Source organism: Hemibagrus wyckioides, linkage group LG10 (genome assembly GCF_019097595.1).
Source record: "Hemibagrus wyckioides isolate EC202008001 linkage group LG10, SWU_Hwy_1.0, whole genome shotgun sequence".
Lineage (NCBI taxonomy): Eukaryota > Metazoa > Chordata > Actinopteri > Siluriformes > Bagridae > Hemibagrus > Hemibagrus wyckioides.
The window spans coordinates 17,962,972-17,981,936 of record NC_080719.1 but is presented as its reverse complement, the minus strand read 5'-3'; the positions used below and the strand labels follow the sequence as shown (position 1 = coordinate 17,981,936).

At 39.6% G+C, this 18,965-nt stretch overlaps 2 protein-coding genes across 3 annotated transcripts; one reads left to right on the top strand and one right to left on the bottom strand.

Moving 5' to 3' along the window:
- Positions 1–82: 82 nt before the first annotated feature.
- Positions 83–5,408, top strand: LOC131360766 (retinol dehydrogenase 7-like). 2 transcript variants are annotated; one of them, XM_058401486.1, is made up of 5 exons: positions 83–224; positions 2,434–2,748; positions 3,810–4,068; positions 4,161–4,324; positions 4,418–5,408. In XM_058401486.1, exons 2-5 carry the CDS (start codon positions 2,436–2,438, stop codon positions 4,639–4,641), a joined length of 960 nt encoding a protein of 319 aa, XP_058257469.1. In that variant the 5' UTR covers positions 83–224; positions 2,434–2,435; the 3' UTR covers positions 4,642–5,408. The 2 variants fall into 2 exon arrangements, with proteins under 2 accessions (XP_058257469.1, XP_058257470.1); XM_058401487.1 differs by lacking the exon at positions 83–224 and adding an exon at positions 229–352.
- Positions 5,409–8,935: 3,527 nt separating this feature from the next.
- On the bottom strand, positions 8,936–12,831 carry atp5f1b (ATP synthase F1 subunit beta). Its single transcript, XM_058401470.1, has 10 exons — positions 12,673–12,831; positions 11,786–11,959; positions 10,988–11,162; positions 10,787–10,908; positions 10,363–10,547; positions 10,114–10,272; positions 9,917–10,039; positions 9,621–9,833; positions 9,287–9,488; positions 8,936–9,180 (listed from the first exon to the last, which is right to left on the bottom strand). The coding sequence occupies exons 1-10, from the start codon at positions 12,776–12,778 to the stop codon at positions 9,083–9,085; spliced, it is 1,557 nt and encodes a 518-aa protein (XP_058257453.1). The 5' UTR covers positions 12,779–12,831; the 3' UTR covers positions 8,936–9,082.
- Between the last annotated feature and the right edge of the window lie 6,134 nt (positions 12,832–18,965).

Below are 18,965 nucleotides of genomic sequence, written 5' to 3'. Positions count from 1 at the left end.
CTGGGCTTTGACCTTAGTTTTTAATGTTAATCTTAGATAAATAATTGATATTGATGATAAAAAAAAAAAATGCTTAAAGGTGCGCAAGTGCTGATCACGTGACACGTAGCTCTGCGCTGATTGGCTGTGGAAGGTCGGCACTGCCTTCAGTTTTAGATAATGTGTTTAGTGTGGTGCTGCAGGCTCCTGTGAAAGATTCCACATTTCATCTGAAGATAAAGCAGGTAGGTGTTGGTATTGTTGTGAAATAAATAAACCCCAAAACAACCTTAATACAGAAGGCTGACTGCTAAAGAGAAATAGATGTTATTTTAATCAGTCCTATCCTGCACGTGACTGAAGACTAGAGCAGGTATAATTAATGATTTGTTGTTATTATGTGCTTTAAATACTTGCTGCAGTGTGTGTGTGTGTGTGTATGTGTGTGTGTGTGTGTAGTTCTGAATCTTTTAACATGACAGAAGTGTGTGAACTTGACAATGTGTGTAGATTATACCACCTGTGGCATTGCAATTCTAGTGTGCCATGTGCATTTCCTTTATTCACACGCTTTTTGACAATTATTTATTTATTTTTGACAACCAGATTCCAGTGTCTATATTTATAATAATCGTGATCGCATCATTGGGGTGTATTTCTTTCATTGCAATAACATGAAACAGTACAAATTAGGACACAGTGGGCATCAGTTACAGTCTCAATATAGATTAATTATGATAAAAGTACACCTAAAAATTACAGAAAGGAAAAACAACGGACAATACAGAATCGATAATACAAAGGACAAATACACGAGAGGACAGTCATGTGATACAAATAGAGCCAGAGTTATTACCAAGAGACACGTTTTCTTTAATTAAACACAAGGTCCTAGAATTGTTAAAGATTATTGTTCTTTTTTTTTTTTTTTTTATTAAATCTAATTATTTGAAGAATTATTTCAGAAGTGATCCATTTTCTATTATAAACAGGAGAGGAAAGACAGTTGTGCCTTTTGAAATCTTTGTTTACGAATGAAGAATTTTGCATTGAAGACAAAATAATTAACTACACGTTCGAGAGGTTTATTTTCTGAATTTTCATAATAATAATAATAATAAAAAAAGATACCTTTTAGTACTAAAGGAATGAGATACGTTGAGGTGACCTTTTCGGAGAGTTAAGAATCTTTGTGTCTTCTCACACTCAAAAAAAAAAACCAAAACCAAATGTGTCAGAGTTTCATCTACAGTATCACAGCAGGAGCATTTATCATCTATCTCCAGATATCTAGATAAAACAGAGCTCAGTGGGTCATTGTGTTGTTTTAGTAGCAGGACAAGCATGAGCCAGGAATGAATCATTGTTGCGTCATTCACCCTTGGTTTTTTTTTTTTTATCTCCATCTGTATAATCTTGAAATTCAAGATGCATGCACCAAAGTTTACGTATAAAAACGCTATGATTTTTCTCAAAGTGTTCTCTGTAGTCTGTAATGTCTTTTACATAAAGCCGGTTGCATTTCACTGTGCCCTGCAATAACCCTACAGAGATATTGCTGTGTATATGGTCTCCTCCCTGATTGCTGGAGTTTTCTGCACTTTGACCTACATTTGAAGAGGACACAACTGTCTGCTCCTGGATGTTCCTTTAACAATGTGAAAGCTTAATTATGCTTAAGTCATCTATTAAACAAGTTGCAGCACAGGACACAGTTTGAAGTGGAGCTGAAGGCAAATAGCATTGTGCAATAAACACAACGTTTACAGAGTAAATGAATGCAGATACTGAAAAACATCATTTAAAATGGGTTATTTTTTAACCAAGGATTGACAGTTCATAATGATTCAGTCGCTAACCACAAAGGTCAGATCTGTAATACAAAGGAACCAAAGGAAATTACCCCCATAATAAAACGAAATTGTTAGTGATTATGCCTGACATCATGACACACATTTTTGCCTGATTGTGATTTGTGCAGTTTATAATCAACATTGATTTCAGCAATGATTTTTTTTTTTTTTTTTTTATCAGTCAAGCAGAAAGCTTTAGCAAATTCAAACCTAACCACAATTAATAATAGCTGTAGATGGCAATGAAAATGTTTTGATACAATTTGCTGTACTATATTATTGGCTTGTTTTTCCATGTTAAAATGCCGAGAGAAATGTAATTAGCATGCCCATATCTGTTTCATAATTGTAACCGTATGTGAGGACAAATTCAACAGCAAATTGAAACAATTCAGTTCAGAACTGCAGCTGGTTGTAAGCCACCATTTCATAATTATGGCTGGCTTATTTCTGTTTAGTCACATACATCTCGCCTGAGTGTTTAAAGATCTGTTGGATGATTGCTTCTTCATACCTACATGCGCACAATATTAGGGAATTGTGGCAGGTTGTTACATGATCACTGATGACACACCCTGGTTAACTGCTTCTTTCTGTGCAGCAATGTGGATGTATATATTAGCTTTGGTGGTCCTGTACTATGTGGTCCGCTGGTTCCGTGAGCTGGAGAGAGTTCCAGAGAGAGGGAGTAAGTACGTGTACATCACTGGCTGCGACTCCGGCTTCGGGAATCTTCTAGCACGCCATCTGGACAAGTGCGGATTCTGTGTGGTGGCATCGTGTTTTACGGAGAAGGGTGAAGAGGAGCTGAAAAAGTCCTGCTCAAGCCGATTATCAACCATCCATCTGGATGTCAGAAAGCAGGAAAGCATTGACAAGGCTGCAATCTTTGTCAAGGAGCTAGTGGGGCAGAAAGGTGGGGAAAACAAATCTATCCTATGGAGCTCTTTGGTTTTTTTTTTATTACTACTGAAGTTAACATGGCATAAAACTGTGTATACGTGTATCACTTCCAAATTCAGCTTTAATTTAAGGACGCAAGATATATATGTACATTTATAGTCAAAGTTTAAACAATAAATGTTTTTTTATTTTACATTTTGAAACTGTTTATCCAGCAAGTTACTCTGTGCATAGCTTTGTCTTACATAGTACTCTTTTGTAATGGATCATTATCATAATGAATCAACAACCCAGATCCTTAAACACTTTACCTACCGCTGCCACTATTACTGACTGTCATACACAGACACATAAGTTTTGTTCTTTAAATATTTCCCAGTTCCTGTTTCCACTTATATTTTGTAGAACATTTAACTTGAACCAAATGACTGACTTTAAGCCTGACTTTAAATAATGTTAAAAACCTTTATGTTATGTGGAAATACGTGCTCATTTATGTCCTCATCTAATCAACCACTCATTAACAGAAGCATAAAGCATAACACCATGCAAATACAGGTCAAGAGATTCATTTAATGTTCACACCAAACATCAGAACATCTCAGTGGCTTTGGCATGGTTGTGGGTTTACAGATGGGTTGGTGTGAGAATTTCAGAAACTGCTGATCTCTGGTGTTTGATATTTCATGTGAACACTAAATGATGTTTTGCATTGTCCTGCTGCCACCAAATGATTAAATAACTGAGTTTTATTTTTATCCTAGGATGAAATATTTCTATCCTGATGCTTTCTTTAAAATGTCAAGGCCATCAAGGTCACCAGATCTAAAGCCAGTTGAACGGCTATTCGGGATTTGGACCGATCGTTTAGACAGTGCTCTAATGGTGGTCATTCCACCAATACAGTTCCAGACACTGTAGAAGGACTTTATTTTAATCAGACAAGTTTTGCATTCTAAAGATCATGTCTCACAATACATTTGTTATCCAGTGTTGTGAACACAAAGATATCAGGAAAATTTATGAGAGTGCAAAGCCTCCTCAAATGTGCTAAAACCTTCCTGTGTTCGTCAGGTCTGTGGGCCGTGGTCAATAACGCAGGGGTCTCAGTTCCATCGGCTCCCTGTGACTGGTTGACTCTGGAAGACTACAGGTCCATGCTGTCTGTCAACTTGGACGGAGTCATCGGCGTGACACTGAGTGTCCTATCTCTCATTAAGAAAGCCAGGGGACGTGTGGTTAACGTGGCCAGCGTGTTTGGCCGGATCAGTCCAACTGCAGGACCCTATTGCGTGTCCAAATATGGTGTAGAATCTTTTAACGACTCCCTCAGGTAGTGACGGCCTGGTATTGTTCTCAACCTTTTCAAGCATATGAAATCCATGTGTCACAACAAGCTTTGAATAACACGTTTCTATGATTTAGGATATCTATGCACGCATTTGGAGTGAAGGTCTTGTGTATTGAGCCCGGTTTCTTTAAGACCAGTGTGACTGACACCGACATAATTCTCAGAAGCCTTAAAAGGATTTGGGAACGATTGCCGCAGGAGACTAAAGACGACTATGGAGAAGATTACTTAAGCAAAGGTATATTTGACAAGTTCAGTGTTCAGTAACGAGGAAACCGTTGTACACCATTTGTGTTAACTGTATGTTTCGTTTTTTTTCTTGGCTGTCCAGTGGAAACAATGATCGAAAAGAAGCTCACCAAGATGTCAGACGGTGACTTGATGAAGGTTGTGAGCTGTATGGAGCATGCTGTCTCAGCTGTGCATCCTCGTACCCGCTACTCCCCTGGCTGGGATGCCAAACTTTTTTGGCTGCCACTTTCTTATGCTCCCAGCTGTGTTTTTGACTACTTGATGCTGAAAGACCATGTCAAACCTGCCAAAGCTGTGATTTAGACTGAGGCTGTCAACTACAGTAAAAAGTCTGATTTTTGGACAGTTTTGTACTATAGCAGGGATGGACAAATCAGTATCCTGGGCTTGCAGGACACAGATTTCTCTCACTATTCGTTTTTGATTTGTTGTTAGCTGTGGAGAAAGTAGATTTAACATCTAGAGAAAAAAAAAATGAACACACGACCTAATGACAATAATATTTCTTTTTCCCGTTCAGAGGGTTTCACTTGATGTTTGCCATGATGCAACATACCTCAATACTGAATCTTACTCCGTTACACTAAAAATCCAAGGATGTAGTTTTCACTCTGTGTAACATAGGTATGTGATAACGAGTCTGAGCAGGAATAATATCCACTTCAAAGCTCCTGCCATAAACATATTAACAGAAAAAAAGACGCTAAGGCAGACACTAATAGCTTTGTTAGACGAGCCTAAAAGTAATTAAACTGTTTGTAATAATGCACTGCAGTTGCTAACTAGCTCACTATGTTATTTTGCTACGTTTTTAGCCTAGCCTGATGTGTGTTAAAGAGGGCCTCACTTATGAAACAATCTGCCTACCCCTGTCTAGCATCGCTGATTATAAGCCCGTGGGAATCAGTTCTTTTCTATCCATTTTCAGCATCATGAAACATAATCTAATCACAAACTAGCATAATCTTTTGCAAATCCTCCCTGTCTAAATCCACTTTGGGTTCTGAAAAAAGGTGTTTTGTGGAATTTGAGATACAAAACAATAAATATGCGTGTGCACATTTCTGTAATCATCGTTTTGTGCCATTTCATTCATGAACCATGTGAGCAGGTTTCACGGAGGTGTGCTGGGATTTTCCTCTAGTATAGGATCTACCTATAAACCTTTTTCACAGATCCTTCTGACCTTTAAGCCTACGGGTAGATTGAATTTCAAACTTATAAAAGTGCAGAAACATAACTGAACCTTCTTCCACCACAATGGCACTGTCCTGTAAGCTGTATTTTACTTTATTCATTCAGAATTCTCCATGAAGATCAGGTTTCACTCACAATTGACTTTGGCTTTATATATCTTGTATAAGCTGGTCAATGTGTGTGTGTATTGCACAAGTGCTTAAATGCGTACACTGTGTCTTTTTAACCCTTATCTAAAAGAGGAGAGTTTATTAGGGATCATTAGGATGTAGTTTTCAGATTGTGTAATACTCTTCACAAAAGACTTTTACAACAGTGCTTTGGAGCTAAGGTCTACCAGGATAATAGCACATGTTTCTCTTTCTTCTTACATGCTTTTGGAATCTGGAAGACTGCCACATTTTGCTTTACAGCCTTTTGACTCTGAAGAATAAAGTAACTTGGTAAATGTATATTACATCCAGATGTGGAAAGCAGCTGGGCCAAAATGTGTAGCTAGAATAGTTTGAGTGCATTGACAGATTCTCCTAGAAATAAAACACCAAGCTTCCAAAAGATCCAAAAGGACCTGAATTTTCCCATGTCTTCAATTACACTGTTGACATATTTCCTTTTCATACTTGAAGCATTCAGTGAACTTTTGTAACCTTTGTGTCATCCTAGAAGAGGCTGATGCTAACGTTTTATCATAGGATCCAGGTGATCAGTCAGAATAAAGGGATTGATTTGGGTCAAGAATATGGTGAAGGATGATTTGTCTGATCGTCACTTGACCTCCACTGTAGGTTTCAGCACCACTCAAATATGCCTCTGTCTTTATAACAAGGCATCTATAATTACACCCCTATTATAAAATTTTTAAAAGACAGTTTCTTTCCACAGAATAGTAATACCACAGAAATGCAGGTTATGCCTCAAATATACACATTATCACACGTTAGAACACTAACATGATGTTCTACAGGGAATTGTGAAATCTCTGCTGTTGGCACGCTACCAAAATATTTGTTATATAAACGAAGGAGGCGTTCCTGTACAGGCAGAAGGCGAGGAACGAACAAGGTCCAGTCATCAGTGTGCCTACCTCCGAGCCTTGACACAAGAGCACCACTTTGTGGACAAACAGAAGTCTTGCATAAGTCTTCACTCCATTAAACATTTCCATATTTTGTAGTGTTACGACACTGGAGCTGAAATGAACTGCATTACCATTTGATCTACTTTGGATTTGGCAAAAAGGTTCATTAAAGAGAAATAAGACAAAAAACAAAAAAACACCTGCTACAGCCACATACACTATATTGGCAAAGGTTTTGGGACTGCGTCTGCCTTTACGTGCACATGAACTTAATATGGAGTTGGCCCGCCGTTTGCAGCTATAACAGTTTCAACTCTTCTGTGAAGACTTTCCACAAGGTTTAGGAGTGTTTATGAGAATTTTTGCCCATTTCTCTAGAAGTGCATTTGTGAGGTCAGGCACTGATGTTGGATGAGAAGTCCACAGTGGCTAACAGTCTCCGCTCTAATTCATCCCAAAGGTGTTCTATCTGGTTGAGGTCAGGACTCTGTGCAGGTCAGTCAAGTTCCTCCACACCAAACTCACTCATCCATGTCTTTATGGACCTTGCTTTGTGCACTGGTGCGCAGTCATGTTGGAACAGGAAGGGGTCAAACCCAAACTGTTCCCACAAAGTTGGGAGCATGAAATTGTCCAAAATGTCTTGGTATGCTGAAGCATTGAGTTCCTTTCACTGGAACTAAGGAGCCAAAACAACCCCTGAATTCAATGATTTAGAGGTATGTCCCAAAATTTTTGGCAATATAGTGTATGTCTGCATCAGTAGTGCACATCTGTAATGTTTATATTTTGCAGAATTGATCATGTTCATTCAGACTATATAAAGACCACTGACACTTTCAAATCTGCCACAGATCCAGAATCAGATTGATCAATCACTTACCCAGTCACTGACTTGTTGGACAACTTCATTAACAGAGGCCTGCAGTTATGCTGAAATTTGTCCATCTTAGCAGATTTAATAGTTCTCCACAGGATGTTCAAACCCTGACTAATAACTTTCTAGAACTTCGTCATGGACGTTTTGCTTCTTTGTAGTAGGGTCTGGTCTACATGATGTTTAGGTTCTCCAACAGACTCCTTTGGGTGGTCCATTTAACTCATTTTGTGACTTCTAATGTCCAGTTTTTGCCTTTTAACTGATGTAGGCATTTTGCATCACCAGGGCTGAACACTTGCACAACTTCAAATTTCTTGTCCCCCACCTCCTACATCAGGGGCCACATATAACACCATTTTAGCACAAGGTTGTAACATGCCAGAACATGAAAAAGCATGTTAATGGTCAAGTAACTGCATATACTTTGGGATCAGGTTATAATCACAATTATAATAGCAAAATGCTCATCACAGACCTATTTATTTTTATCTTTTCCAAACCAAATATATTTAATATCCCTGTAAATTGGCACAGAAACATGAGGTTGCATATTAAGCCATGGACCTAATACTGAAAAATCAAGATCGATTACAGTTCATATCCCACTGATTTTAACCTTACAAAACTGTGCTTGTGTGTTCATTTTCCTCAATAGTAAATGTAACGGTTTCTATCCTATAGCCATTAGGCTCATCACTGTCCCTGAACTGAAATTATACCATCTCGCTCTCACACTCTTCCTGTAAACAGACTCACAATATCTTACTTAAGTAATAACTACTTATTTGCACTACTTCAACCACTGTTATGTTTCAACAGCTGCTATGTTTATTTCTTATTTGCACTACAACTGCTGCTACAGCATTTTCTGCACAATTCATATCAAGCTGCTACATACATTTACAAACATGTTAGATACCTGGTTTTTACAGTTTTTCCAGTTTGCACATCACATTCCAATTTGTTTCATTTTACATATTTTCAATTTGTTTCAGTTTCATTTTTCAGCACCATGTGTCCAGTCTTGTGTTTTTGTGCTTCCTGTTATTGCACCATTTGCACTTTATGTAACTTCTGTCCTAGCTGTGTTGTTTCTGTTGTAATTGTATGTTGTTTATGTAGCACCAGGGTCCTGGAGAAACTTTGTTTCATTTCACCATGTACTGCATCAGCTATATGTGGTTGAAATGACAAGCATCGACTTGTTTAAGGACAAAAAACAATGAATCCATCCATTAAACTGAAAAATATCAAGTCAGCTCAGTTCTGCATTTTCCAGTGAAAGTAATTATTCTTTTCACTCATCAGATCATATGGTCCGACTTTCATCACGTGTTTGTCAACCTTGTGCTGCTCTAGCATGATCAGTGCTTTCTTACCTCCAGCAACCATTACAGACAGTAGCTCAATGAACATTTCCAGGCACAAAAGAAACCTCACAATTCACGGTAAGACAGATTTATTTCCATCTTTGTTATTGGAAACATTAAATATAATTTCAGAACGACTGACAAACAGGTACAATTGTTGAATGTGACTTTACAAACCAAGTGCTCCTCTCATTCCATTGCAATCTTGCTCAAACACTTTTACGAATGTTCCTCAGCCAGTTTCTCTGCCTTTTGGACAACCTCCTCAATGGGACCCACCATGTAGAATGCCTGCTCAGGCAATGCATCATACTCTCCTGTTCAAGATAAAAGGTACTTCAGTAAGACTGCACTAGAGAACTTATTTAAACTGGCTCATGTTACCCAATGAAATAAAATGGAATTAAGAGGGGAAATGCAAACCTCCAAGAATGCTCTTGAATCCTTTGATGGTATCCTTAAGGGGCACCAGCTTGCCCAAGTGTCCAGTGAAGACCTCGGCCACCTGGAAGGGCTGGGACAGGAATCTCTGGATCTTACGAGCACGAGCTACAGTCAGCTTATCCTCCTCAGACAACTCATCCATACCCAGGATAGCAATAATATCCTGCAGAGACTTGTAGTCCTGCAAAGACATGCATCATTAATGAATAACCGAGTTACAAGATTAGGGTTACAATCTGAAACTAATTCATCAGAAATTGACTGAAAATGTCAGACATCCTTGCTGCCTCGAGTTGTACTACATGCCACATACCTGGAGGATCTTCTGCACACCACGGGCCACATCGTAGTGCTCAGCTCCCACAATGTTGGGGTCCATGATACGAGAGGTGGAATCCAGAGGGTCTACAGCAGGGTAGATACCCAGTTCAGCAATGGCACGGGACAACACAGTGGTGGCATCCAAGTGGGCAAAGGTGGTGGCAGGGGCAGGGTCAGTCAAGTCATCAGCAGGCACATAGATAGCCTAAAGGACATCAAGAACACAAGCTCAAACCCAATCAAAAGGGTAATCAAAAAAAGTAAGAGTTTTTAAATTCAGGTACAAACCTGTACGGATGTGATTGAGCCTTTCTTTGTGGTGGTAATTCTTTCTTGCATGGTACCCATGTCAGTAGCCAGAGTTGGCTGATAACCCACAGCAGAGGGGATACGACCCAGCAAGGCAGACACCTAAAGGAGGACAAGATGTGAAATTTGTCTGCCAACGTTACACATTATGGAGTCAGATACTGGTCAGTAATTACCTCTGATCCAGCCTGGGTGAAGCGGAAAATGTTGTCGATGAAAAGCAGCACATCCTGTCCCTCCTGATCACGGAAATATTCAGCAACAGTAAGACCAGTCAGAGCCACACGGGCACGAGCGCCTGGGGGCTCATTCATCTGTCCGTACACCAGTGCGACCTGGAGGCAGAAAATATGTTCATGTCTAGACAAGCTCTATGGCAGCAGCTGCACTGAAAAATTCAGACAGATGCAATAAAGCTGAATTACCTTGGAGGTGGTATCCTTCAGGTTAATGACACCAGACTCAATCATCTCATGGTATAGATCGTTTCCTTCACGAGTCCTCTCGCCCACACCAGCAAACACGGAATAACCACCATGGGCTTTAGCCACGTTGTTGATCAGCTCCATAATTAACACAGTCTTTCCTACACCAGCACCACCAAACAGACCTGCACAAATATTGGAGGGGGGCAAGAGATTTTAGGTAAAACCATGAGGACAAGTGAAATGCACACAATCCAACATACAAATGTGAAAGTTTATATAAACATGGAATAATGGCATGCTGTGGAATACCTCTACAGTCCCCTCCCCACAAAATATCTAGTAAAAAAAACTCTTACAATACTGTAGGTCCAATGAGACATCAACATGTTAAGATTAAGTTCTGAAGGAGTGTGAATCTTACCAATCTTTCCACCCTTGGCATAAGGGGCCAGAAGGTCGACCACCTTGATTCCTGTGACCAGGATCTCCTGTTCCACACTCATGTCTGTAAACTCTGGTGCCTCAGCATGGATGGGAGCAGTCCTAAAGACAAAACATTTTACTTTCCAGCAATAACACTGTGGGACAAAACTCAAACACCATGATACACATTTGGTCTTACGTTTTTGTTGTGATTGGTCCTCGCTCATCAATAGGCTCGCCAATGACATTCATGATCCTGCCCAGCGTCTCAGGTCCCACAGGGATTCTGATAGGGGCACCAGTATCCAAAACCTTCTGGCCACGCACCAGACCCTCAGTACCGTCCATAGCAATGGTGCGGACAGTGTTCTCCCCTTTTGGAGAAAAAAAACAAAACCTTAATATTCCACGAAATCCCTAACTTCTTCACTAAAATTGTGATCTCTACAAACTCCTACCCCATCCAAACCTTAATCCTGGCCACCCAACATTTAAAAAAAAAAGACTCCCCTCCATCTCCATTACTTGCATAATTTAATTGTACGTGTAGAAAAAGTGAAAATTCTGCAGCAAACTTCTTTTGTCAATGATATTTTATTGAACAGTGGACTACTGACATTACATCCAACAGTGATCAGGAAGTTACCAATGTTTTGTAGGGCTCAACAACCCTTACGAGATTCGCTTTAGGATGAACAGATTAGCTTTTAGATGATGCACCCAGTGAACAGCCCAACATATGTAAAATTCCTGACTAAGTACTCCAAATAAACCCCTTGATAGAAAATGCAATGAATAAATGGAAGCAATTCATTTTGAATTGAACAGCTACAAAATTTGTGTTATGCTACTCAGGATATTACATTATAAATTCTTCATCTGTAGATGTTGTACTGGCATAACCTTCACTCAGTGCGTCTCAGTCCCTGTTGATCCTGCATCATTTTTGTCGGCCACCCCACCCAATAAAGTTATAAAGTTGCTCCGGAGCATTTACCCAGATGCTGAGCCACCTCCAAGACGAGCCGAGAATCACGACCGGCTACCTCCAGGGCGTTGAGGATCGGTGGGAGTCCTTCGTCGAACTGCACGTCCACGACGGCACCGATGACCGCCACGATGCGACCGCTGGCGGCGGCGGCAGCAGCAGCGGGAGCGACATAATCCCTGCCTGCAAGATAGAGACGGGAAAAGGAATATTAAAAAAAAAAAAAAAAAAGTAAATACGGTAAAATACAACCATGACTTCGTAATAATATAGAAAAGGTGACGATTTAATATTTCTCGAGACACAATACGTTTTATTTTCTTAAAACTCCTGACTTCAACTCAAGCATTTTTGTGGCTCGAGGTCAAAACATTAGCTAGCTAGCTAACTTTAGGTGCCGGTTAGCGCACACACTAAACAGGTTAGATAGCTGACCCAAAAAATGACCTTAAGCGTAGGTTATATTAAACTGACGTCAAATAAATAAGTAGACAAAAGGTTAAATATAAAAAAAACAGTAATAAGTACAGTGTTCTTTAGTCCACGACTTGCCACATTAGCCCCTTGTTAGCTAACTGGCTAAGCTCACTTAGGCTTCATGTCACTTCCACCATGACACATAAAGGTCATTACGGGTTTTAAACGCGATCACCTTAACTGCTACTTTCCAGCATGTAGCGTGTTGAGAAGACGCGTCATTCTTAACAAATTTATCCGTGCATATTGTTTATATGAAACAATTCTAATAGAAATCGTCAGCTGGAGAGGTTTGCGGCCTGCCGCATGCTGCCATTTGGCCGGCCTCGTTATGGCGGCGTCATTGATTTAAGAAAACCGTGCAAAAGACCGTGAAGCAACACAAAATTCTCAAAAGACGGCAATTGAGCATAACTTACGAGAATACAGTGCCGCTGGAGCTCCGGTAAAAGCCTTCAGGGGGATAACCCCGGGCTTGAGAGCCTGCAAAGCCCCCGTGCAGCAGCGTCCCACAGCTCCCAACATCGTCAAAATGGCTGAAGGTGGAACGGGACGGTGGCTTGGCACGGGTTATATACTGTTAGGGCGTATCCAGAGTGCGCATGCGCCGAGTATGGCTGCGTCCCCCAATGCGCATGCGCCCTTTCCTGAAGGACAGCAATGGCAGACAAGTGTCAATGGGGAAGCTTGTAAACTCTCAGCGTCTATTTTAATCTCTGTGCTCTTGACTTGTTTGTGGCTTCATGTACAATAAGTCTGTCTCAGATTTAACTAGAGATACTAGAGATGTAGAGATACAGGACGTAACCTTCATAAACTAAAGGTCTCATTGTGAATATATACAATAGAAAAGAATCATCTCCTAATACTCTGATTCCCTTGAACAGAGATGCCATGATGTGTGCTAGGGTTCCTGGGGTAGGCCTTGATCCACTGCAACCCTGGCCAGGATAAAGCAGGTTAATGAAAATGAATGATACATCATACAGCAAGTTATCTTAGATATAATAATAGCGAGGAAAGTTTCAAACGTTTTTACTGATCAGTTTAATAAAGGAACCTGAACAATAACATGCATGTGTTTTAGCAGCTGGTGGTCAGACCATGCTGGATTTTTCCGCCTAAAGAAAATGACACTAATGTCAGTGGACACAGCACAAATCCCAGACATACACATGATATAACATGCTAGGAATAACACAAATAATATATTTTTTTAATTACATGTCCAGTATTTGGAATGCTTTGGCTGTTTCTGTTCTGACATTTTATTTCTTTTGATATGTTTTTTTTAGGTATCAGAATGGTATAACCATGATATGGTTGGCTTATTTGCCTGCTGACTGCAGTACTTTTTTAATGATATAAGTAAATGTTTTGTGATTATGGGGCCAGTAATTTGTCTCCATGAACAAGGTATACAAATTTGACATTTTCCAGTTTTTCACTGGAGAATAATGTAGCTAGTCAACAGGCGAAAGAAACAGAGGCACGCCAGGAGCAGAGGGAATTATTATTATTGTTATTGTTATTATTATTATTATTATTATTATTATTATTATTATTATTATTATTATTATATGTAACATCTGCTTATGACATTACCACGTCCCATCAGCAGAGGTCGCATCTTTGGTCTGCTGAACATTTCCGGGTCACGTCCTCATTCTTTAGTATATAAACACATCAAGATCACTGATTCACTCTAAACCCTTTTCCAGCACTGCAGATTTTAAAGCTCTGAGCCTTGATATCCTTTTGATTCATGTTGTCTAGACGAAGCTTCATGACACGTTGAAGCTTTCTAACCAGCTGTGTTGAAAAATGGTTCGTTTCTCGAGTGTCCACTAGAGGGCCCTAGTGGTCAAACATATAGACCTTCATACACTATATTGGCAAGAGTTTTGGGACACCCTTCCAAATCATTGAACTCAGGGGTTGGGCTTGGCCCCTTAGTTCATGTGAAAGGAACTCTTAATGCTTCAGCATACCAAGACATTTTGAACAATTTCACGCTCCCAACTTTATAGTGGGGCCTTCACGTCCAACATCAGTGTCTGACCTCACAAATGCGCTTCTAGAGGAATGATCAAAAATTCCCATAAACACACTCCTAAACCTTGTGGAAAGCCTTCGCAGAAAAGTTAAAGCTGTTATAGCTGCAAAGGGTGGGCCAACTTCATATTACATTCATGTGTATGTAAAAAGCAGACATCCCAGTTTTGGTCTCTAAACAACCCAAAGGTGTTCTATCAGGTTGAGGTTCTATCAGGTTGAGGACTCTGTGCAGGCCAGTCAAGTTCCTCCACACCAAACTCTCTCATCCACGTCTTTATGGACCTTGCTTTGTGCACTGGTCTGCAGTCATGTTAGAACAGGAAGGGGTCATCCCCAAATTGTTCCCACAAAGCTGGGAACATGAAATTGTCCAGAATGTCTTGGTATGCTGAAGCATTAAGAGTTCCTTTCACTGGAACTAAGGAGCCAAAACAACCCCTGAAAAACAACACCTGAATTCAATAAATTGGAGGGGTGTCCCAAAATATTTGGCCATATAGTGTACCTTGTAAAACGTTTTAGATGTCTGATGGTATTAGTTGCACATAAATTGTGTTGCTTTAATAGTTCTTTCAAGTTTATCTTTATCCCAGATCTTCAATTAAATGGGGCTGGAGATAAAAGCATTTATGGTTGAAAGTGCTTGGGAATTAAAAGATATTAAAGTTGTGTATCCTGTTTCTCCTCTTGAATTGCTGATGCACATGTCTGATACTTCACTCACAGTTTCCAGAAAAAGCCAGTTCCTGAAAATGTGCTTGCTTCAAAGTCTTTAGTCTTGCAGTGAGTGTAACTACAGCCATGTTTGTACTTTATATTGTGTCAAGAAGGGCACCCGGTGTAAAACCTGTGCATAATGGAAACATGCGGACCAAATGATCCGCTGTGGCGACCCCCAACAGGGGGCAGCCGAAAGAACAACACCAACAACAACATGTGTGTCATTATGGCACTTTAATCCAGAGCAATATACATTTATCTCATTTGTACCAGTGAGTAGTTGAGGGTCTTACTCAAAGACCCAGCAGTAGCAGTTTGGTGGTCTTTGGAGTGTTTTGAACTGACAGCCTTCTGATCAGTAGGTCAACATCTTAACCACAGAACCTAGTTGTACAGTAATTACAGCTGAGGAAAGGAAATGCATTATGTATGCGGTACAGTTCATATTGCATGGCCCAGACATTCTGTATAAATAAGGCAATATTATGCATGTCTCAATTATTATATTCTGTATATTCACGTACAGCAACTGCACATAACCTTTGCACGCTTCTAACAAATGATGGTAAAGTAAACTCAAGGTTAGCTCACACAAATAACCCAAGACCATATACAATATGTATTTGACACACTTCGACTACGAGTTGAACAATTATAGTAATGTAACATCATTGTAAATGATCTCTCTGTAGTTTTTAGAAGGTTCTGGCACAATCCTGTTCAGTTGCATCCAGTACAAATAAACTACTAGATCAATTTCTAACAAACAAACAAACAAACAAAAAAGCCCTCTATCGCATCACTACACTCCTTATTTTACAGTATACTTTCCTTACCAGCATCTAAGAGCATTGTCCAGAAGCCTAGAACAGAGTGTTTATTTTTCTTATTATAATTACGTTAATTAAACAGTGTAATGTTTGAAATTAGGAGATGGACCACTGCTTGCCAGTCCTGATGTGTTTTCAGACATTAGAGGCTGATTTGCTCTGCTTTGAGGCTGCTGTAATTGAGCTGTAATGCACAGATGGTGCTGCTGCTGTGACCCTGTGCAAACACGACTGCAGCGTTAACAACATTAGCTGCAATGTTCGGATGTTTGTCCTGGATGCACTGGCACCTGCATGATAAGACAGGATTTAGCATTTTGTGCAATAAGAGTTTAGCTCCACTGATAACCACCTTATCTCTCAAATAAATTGTGGCAATTCTAGATGCATTTTTATTTCTCTAGTAGGCAATACTACAGTGAATATTTCACTCATGTGTAGAGTTGATTTATATTTAGCACTGTGTGCACAATATGGCATTTTGAATATACTATAAATAAGCAAATGCTATAATATACATAAGATGATATTTAGTTTTCCAGCATAGGGTTAATTAGTCAGTTATTTTTATGCTATATTTCATGGTCATAAATGAATGCGCTGCACTTAAGTGGATGAAGAGGTGTGGCATTGCAAAAAGCACTAATGTAGTGGGATTTTTTAGTGTAGTGAGAAAAGACGCTTTTGACGTCTACTGCAGCACTGTCATTCCTGTACCATGTCTTACAACCCGGTTTAGCGGATATGGATTACTAATATAACCCGATTTAGCACTTTATTTACTCTTTATTTACTTTATTTTTCTCTGGTGGTCCAGAGGCAGGATCCAGGAAACAGGGAATCTACAAGGAATCAACCCAGTCACTGAGGGGTTAACTCTCAATAAATGAGAGATGAATAAAATGGGAGGGTTGCATCAGGAAGGATATCCGGCACAAAAACCTGTGCTAAAAATCAAATATGTGTGCAGACCCCAAAACTGGAGCAGCAGAAGTACAAACAGCACCACTGTATTTGAGTATTCTTAGTCTGTCAGCTAGTGAACCAGTATCAGGATATATTTATTGATAGAGTCACTCTGGATAATGGTGTCTGGAATGGAAACGCAGTAAATAAAGTTCAACACAAGAATGCTTCATCCAAATACCACATGAATACACCAGACTTCTACAACAGATACACTAAAGATAAGCGCTTCTAATTCCTCCAGCTGAGATACTACAAAATAAAAATTATTTATATATGTATTTTTTGCGACATACTGTATGTGTAAACACTACAGAAATCCAACATTATTAAAACAACAAATACACCGATCAGGCATAACATTATGAGCACTGAGAGGTGAAGTGAATAACACTCATTATCTCCTCATCATGGCCCCTGTTAGTGGGTGGGATATATTAGGCAGGAAGTGAACATTTTGTCCTCAAAGTTGATGTGTTAGAAGCAGGAAAAATGAGCAAGCGTAAGGATTTGAGCGAGTTTGACAAGGGCCAAATTGTGATGGCTAGATGACTGGATCAGAGCATCTCCAAAACTGCAGCTCTTGTGGGGTGTTCCCGGTCTGCAGTGGTCAGTATCTATCAAAAGTGGTCCAAGGAAAAAACAGTGGTGAACTGACGACAGGGTCATGGGTGGCCAGGGCTCATTGATGTACGTGGGGAATGAAGGCTGGCCCGTGTGATCCGATCCAACAGACAAGCGACTGTTGCTCAAATTGCTGAAGAAGTTAATGCTGGTTCTGATAGAAAGGTGTCAGAATACACAGTGCATGATGGGCCTGTTTTACCAGAAAGGGGGACCAACACAATATTAGGCAGGTGGTCATATTATCATATTCAGGTTATGTCTGATCTGTGTATTTTTCTATAATAGCAGCATCAGTGGAGCTCAGATAGGAAAGTCTTATCAATCAAATTCAGCAGTGTTGGTTAAGGCTTGATGATAGCAGTCCAGTAGGTTCTGGGTTTAAATCCCAGCAGCATCAAGATGCCACTGTCGGGTCTTTAAAGTTGATCTGTTTTCAGCCTTAATTTGAATTCAATTTGCAAATATGTATTTTCACTGTAAAGCAGATTGTTTACATAAGGTTCTGGGGCACAGGACTTAGAAACGAAAGTTCACCCTCTGCCTTGAAGTAAATGTCTTGAAGTAATATCTTTTATCAGAAATATCTTGAAGATATGCTTTGTTTTAACTCACAAGATTTCATTTCTGAAAACTTCGAAACATGAGTTCAATCTCCAAAACTTGACCACTGGAGTTAAAGAGAAGAAATAAGTGGGTATAATTTAATAAAGCTATCATGTTCTACAATTTAGTGACCCATGAACATCAGTGCTAGTGGTTTAAAAAAAAAAAAAGTTCAAGTAATTATAATATAGTGCATATGTGAAATAGAACTTGTTTGTTTGTCCACGATTTGTCTTTCTGACTTTTTTAATACTCTGTGAGCAGCTTATGGATCTTTCATAATAACGTCCTTTCTCTTTTCTTGTTCTTCAGTGAACCTGTGCTCATGTGTCAGAGTCAGAGAGTCAGAGAGGATCATAACAAGTATTCAGCTAATTTTGTATCATATTTTGGATTGTTGTCTCGTTGCAGGATGCAGATCTACATTTGGTTTTCAACATTTTGGATGTCTTGACTGGTTTAGTTTGGGATTAAACACTGATAAGGCTTTTGCTAAAACAGACAAAAACAATGACTGAATTACTATATACACACTATATAATTTCCTATACAAAGCAGCCTCTATTATTTAATTTCCCATGAGCTGTTTGTGTGTACAAAACACATTTTCAGTGAATGTCAGCGGAATCAATTGAACAAAAGAGTGTGACAGGCAGATGGAAGATGATCATATGCCGTGTCTAAATGGGAACACTTTAGACATTCAAACACAAACGTCTGAGAATCACCTGGCTGAGGTAGAAGTCTTGTCTTCTTTTCCACTGTGTCAGATGAATGCGTGAGCTTCCATCATTACAGTAATGTCCACAGAGAGACCAAAGCTAAGTGAAAGCAGTTGTTTGTGTTTTAAAGCTTTCCTTTTATAGTGCTAACCTGACAAGACTTTTAAAGGGTGGTGCAGGAAGTAT

Excerpts from the sequence above, each read along its gene's own strand:
- LOC131360766 (XM_058401486.1), top strand. The coding sequence starts at position 2,436 with ATGTGGATGTATATATTAGCTTTGGTGGTCCTGTACTATGTGGTCCGC. Across the intron at positions 2,749-3,809 it reads GGAGCTAGTGGGGCAGAAAG|GTCTGTGGGCCGTGGTCAAT; the intron begins GTGGGGAAAACA and ends TGTGTTCGTCAG. Across the intron at positions 4,325-4,417 it reads AGAAGATTACTTAAGCAAAG|TGGAAACAATGATCGAAAAG; the intron begins GTATATTTGACA and ends TTGGCTGTCCAG.
- atp5f1b (XM_058401470.1), bottom strand. The coding sequence starts at position 12,778 with ATGTTGGGAGCTGTGGGACGCTGCTGCACGGGGGCTTTGCAGGCTCTC. Across the intron at positions 10,909-10,987 it reads GGACCAATCACAACAAAAAC|GACTGCTCCCATCCATGCTG; the intron begins GTAAGACCAAAT and ends TTTTGTCTTTAG. Across the intron at positions 9,489-9,620 it reads GTGTGCAGAAGATCCTCCAG|GACTACAAGTCTCTGCAGGA; the intron begins GTATGTGGCATG and ends ATGTCTTTGCAG.